The sequence below is a fragment of the Aplysia californica genome, unplaced genomic scaffold (genome assembly GCF_000002075.1).
Source record: "Aplysia californica isolate F4 #8 unplaced genomic scaffold, AplCal3.0 scaffold00116, whole genome shotgun sequence".
Classification (NCBI taxonomy): Eukaryota; Metazoa; Mollusca; class Gastropoda; order Aplysiida; family Aplysiidae; genus Aplysia; species Aplysia californica.
This window is the reverse complement of record NW_004797386.1, coordinates 1,037,937-1,042,851: the sequence shown is the minus strand read 5'-3', so window position 1 is coordinate 1,042,851 and position 4,915 is coordinate 1,037,937. Positions and strand designations below refer to the sequence as shown.

Genomic DNA, 4,915 nt, shown 5'->3' with positions numbered 1-4,915 from the left:
GATCTATCACAGAAGAAAATTGGGGTTTGACGGGTGCTCTGGTGTGGTTTGCTCCTTCTTTCTTATCAAACATCTATCATCTCCCCTCCTTCTTTTTTGTGTTTGTTACTACTCTCTTGTAACACCTCTAATCTTCGGTACTTGTGTGACCTTATTCTGTCGCAAGAGCCGTGAAACACTTATTAAAACAAAAAAGTTAACGTTGACGTCCCGCGACGGGGGTTGTAGAAAAAACTGAGACAGAAGCAGCAGCTTCGTTCAGAATATGAAAACCCTCCGTGGACTGGGAAAATCTGAATCAGATATTTTCTTTTCTTCCGCTCAAGACACACGCGAGGAGTTGTCACATGGACTGAGGCAGAATCGTGATGTTCTCATGTCTGTCACGATCTATCACAGGAGTTACCATTATTTCAAACAGAACACCAGTCTTGACGCACTCAGACACGACCAAAATCATAGGATTGCAGTGTGGGAGGTTGGCCGGTGCTCTGGTGCGGTTTGCATCTTCTTTCCCTTCAAACGTCTGTCGTCTTTATCTCTCCTCCTACTTTTTCGTGTTTGTTACTTTCTTGTAACACACACCTCTAATCTTCAGCACATATATGACCTCATTGTATTGCAAGTACCGTTAAACACTTACTAAAGCTGGACAGAAAATGAAAACAGAACCCCAGTCTTGACGCGCTCAGACACGGCCAAAATCATAAGATAGCAGTGCTCATAATAAAGTCAACGTAACTTTAGTAACAGATTATATTATATTCTTTTTGTTTTTGTTACACGTTCATAAACAATAACTTATGCTTTATCAATTGTCTATTCGTTGTGTCCGAATCTGTTTCAATATTTGTCTCTGTCTGAAATAATAAAATATCCGTGTTCAAATAATATTTTCTTGCAGCTTTAGTTACAGACACTCTTAAATCATAAACAGTAATATATGCTTCCTTCACGGTCACGCTGTCGCTTCCAAGCCTGTTGCCAGTTTTCTTTTGTCGGAAATTTATCTTTCCTGAATCAGATTCAAGTTGTCTATCATGTCAGAACACAACAGTACAAACTACTTAAACTGTCCTTCCAAGTATAAGACGCACTACACTTCACACCACTGATATGAGACGAAAACAACATCTAAGAATAGCAAATTAGTTTCTCCATAAATACAATTTAATTTTCCTACAAAATTAGAGAGAAATATCTAGGCGTCTTCAAACGAAAACTGATCCAGATGACAGGCGAATAGTTTGTGTTGTGAGCTGGTGCTGTTGAAAGTCGCGCTGAGAAATGACACAAGTTCCTCTTGGCTGCGGAAAGAATCAAAGACTACTGACTCAGCCAAGTATTTGAAAAAAACCCCAAACAACTCACAGTTTCCTAAACTCCCAGAAAAAACAAACAAGCATGAAAGGATGTTAAAAATACGCTCTCCTTGGAAAAATCTTGCTCTTTGTTTCACGAAATGCAACGTAGTCTGGTGGCCATCCAAAAGCTTTTTTACAATACACCATCTCTTACTTCTTCTTCTCTCCAAAAAATATTCGTTCTTTCACTACAGACATCAATGGTTGTGAGCTGCCTCGCACTCATGGCAAAACATTTATCGATCTTTTCCCCCTCCCCACATTTTCATGCGGTGGGCTAGTGTAGTGAAAATCTATATTATTCCCCCTCGTTGATTGCCATGAATGAGATGATTTTTCTTTTCAAACACGGAAAGTGTATCAAAGGTTGATGTTTTTAAAAATCCACACAATAAATCGTTGCTCTTTGAAGCAGAACCAAAGTTCGAAGAAGAATGTCTCTGAGCAGTGCTGGAAGCGTTGGTAATTGCTCGGGGCAGAGGAACACAAGTGCCCCTCCCTAGGTGCGATAAAAGATCGATTTTGTCGACAATATTTCTGAGCCTCGCCGGTTGCTGAAAGCGTTATTGTGCAGTGCTAATCGAACCTCATCAATCATTTATTGGCGACAACTAACACCAGAATTTCATTGTTTCTCACGTTCGATTTTGTTTGGCACGGTTGTAGTTTTGTTCCTTTTTGTTCCTTTCTTGGTAAAACACTTTCTATCGATCTAATTCACGCTAGATCTATATTTTTTGGGTTTAATTTGTTTTTCCTTTGCTTGCTTAATTAAATATTTGCTGATTTGTATGAGATGAGTCGAATTTCTATAAACAAAATAATGTAGTGTGCATCAATGAAAGGTGGGGGGTAGGGGTGGTTGTGGTGCTGCGATCGAACGTCCATCTCCAATTGTTTGAAGTCTAAAAATCCCTGCGACCTACATCACATAAAATGATATTTTTCTGTTACAGATGAGCACGAGCCGAGATTCCCGAGTGAGTTGTGGCAAATTTCTGAAAGGGTGGCTGGTACTGGGAGACGTGACGTGTACCCCCATGTGGTCAGGTGTTTTAGCAGTTGAGATAACGGTTAATCAGTTGACCTAATTCCGGATAATCATGGTTAGATATTCTAACAGTTAAGAAAAGGGTATGTCTGGTCGTCTTTACCCCCATATGGTCAGGTATTTTAGCGATTGAGATATTGGTTAATCAGTTGACCCAAATCCGGATAATCGTGGTTCGATATTTTAACAGTTGAGGTAACGATAAATCAGTTGACCTTAAGGGGGCTCTCGTGACCTTGAGATTAAGGAGTCCGCCTCTCATTCAAAGGTCCCGGGTTCGAATCCGGGTTGCGATGGAACATTTTCTTCAATAAAATGTTCTCCTTTCACCTCCTTTCCTGCTCTCTAGCAATGTTCTGTCGTCTGCTTTCGTCTCCACTTTCTACCCCCACCCCTTACCTCCTTTGCCCCCACCTCTGGGCTCCTGACTCTTTCTGCAGCCTTTCTACTGCAATTCCTTGGCTCCTTCTTGTTTTTCAGCCACACCCCTGACTTCTGGTAGGAAAGATCTACATTTAGCCTTCTCGGGCAAGGGCGAAAGATCCCGGAGGTCCCGTGTGCATGTTGCGCACGTTAAAGATCCCTTGGTGGTTTAATAACGATAAGAGTAGGCTTCAGCCGCCATCCGGGCAAAATTCAAAATTCCCTACCAACTGAAAATGTTTAAAGAGTCTTGCACGCTCATATGACCTATTGCTAGCGCTGTAGAACACTTCCCAACACAATTTTTAAAAAAAATCCTAAAACCGGGTAATTATGGTCAGATAGATGGATAGATAGATAGATAGATAGATAGATAGATAGATAGATAGATAGATAGATAGATAGATAGATAGATGGATGGATGGATGGATGGATGGATGGATGGATGGATGGATGGATGGATGGATGGATGGATGGATGGATGGATGGATAGATAGATAGATAGATAGACATATGTTAACCAACCCTAAGACGCATGGTGATTAATTAATAAGTGTACTTTTATTTTAAGTGAACTCTCCTAAAAGCGAAGAGTTCCCAGGCCAGCCTTATTCAGTTTCTTCCCTTGGTTCAGGCTGCGTTGGCTGCTTCCTTCTGCAGTTGCTGTGGACCGGAGGGGGGTGGGGTGGAGAAGAGAGAACGTAAGTTGGTGTTTGCAGATGCTGGATTTTTTCTCTTGTACAAGCGTCTATGGAGTGTATGTGTGCGTGTGTGTGTGTGTGTGTGTGTGTGTGTGTGTGTGTGTGTGTGTGTGTGTGTGTGTGTGTTTATGTATGTATATATGTAATAGCAGCTGATATTAATTAGTGCTCAAACACTAACAAACTGACAAGATCTTTTTCTGTCAATGGCCGGGTACCCATTCCCACCCGGGTGAAGTAAGGAAAATTCCCGTGAAGTGCCTTTCTCAAGGACATGACGTCGGGCCCCTGACTGGATTTGAACCCACGACCTTACAGTTGCGAGTCCGAGAGGCTAACCACTAGGCCACCGACGCCACATGTGTCCACACCGTTCTTAAAGAGTTTAATGTATCAATGCTCCTATCTCTTTAGGTTTAGTAGAGATTTTATGGAGCTCGCAACTGCATAAGGTCATATGAGCGTCAGAAGATTAGAGCTGTTACAAGAGAATAGCAAACATAAAAAAGAAGAAGGGGAGATAAGGACGATATATGTTTGATAGGAAAGAAGGAGCAAACCACACCAGAGCACCCGCCAACCACCCACCGGGGCTTTAGAGCTGAACAGGTTCTGACAGAGCGATGGCTGAGCACAAGAAATGACTATGAGATCCACGTTTGGTCGAAATGGAGTAATCGATAATATGAGTGGTGAAATCAGGCGCTCGTCAAAATTAATGAAATCGAAGAAACGGGCATTTTCACGCCAGTTTGGCAATTTTTTATATTAAATTTTTGTTTTCTTTGGTCAACACCTTTTATGTCCATAAGAAAACCCCCAACACATTTCCAAGTGAATCTGACTGAAAAACGTTGATTAAAGGCACAAGATATGCAATTTTTCCAGTTTTCAAGGAGTCTCAAGCTATTGAAGCTACCGAACTTTGGCGGCCATTTTCTCGCTAATTTTACAACTGAAACCAGGCGACCACACCTCTTTAAATGTTAAATAAGTTCTCTTCAAGATAGATGGGTATTTTTTTCATTGAAAGTACGGCAAATGAATAAGCTTCTAGATTATACCAATAACTCCACATGACCCAAAATTGACGAGCGCCTGATTCTACTGCGTCATGACACATATGGCGTGAGTGGCCTAGTGGGAATGGGTACCCGGCCATAGACAGCGAAAGAACTTGTCAGTATGTTAGTGTTTTAGCGCCTGTAAATGGCCGCTTGCACCGTATGCTTCCCAGGAAGTTGAGTTTGTTTCAGAATGCTCTTAGGTCTGCTGGGGTAATAGTATAGATTGTGAAGCACATAGAGCTTGATGTTGAGCGGGGATTTGCGTCATACAAATGCTATATATAATTGTTATTATTATTATCATAATTA

At 41.4% G+C, this 4,915-nt stretch overlaps 1 protein-coding gene across 1 annotated transcript in view; it reads right to left on the bottom strand.

Moving 5' to 3' along the window:
• Window positions 1-3,376: 3,376 nt before the first annotated feature.
• LOC101861883 overlaps window positions 3,377-4,915 on the bottom strand; it is a gene marked incomplete at its 5' end in the record, with an annotated part of 12,479 nt that continues 10,940 nt past the window's right edge. Inside the window, 1 exon segment of the mRNA XM_013081110.1 lies at window positions 3,377-3,501. Within this exon segment, the coding sequence (XP_012936564.1) occupies window positions 3,469-3,501 (33 nt within the window).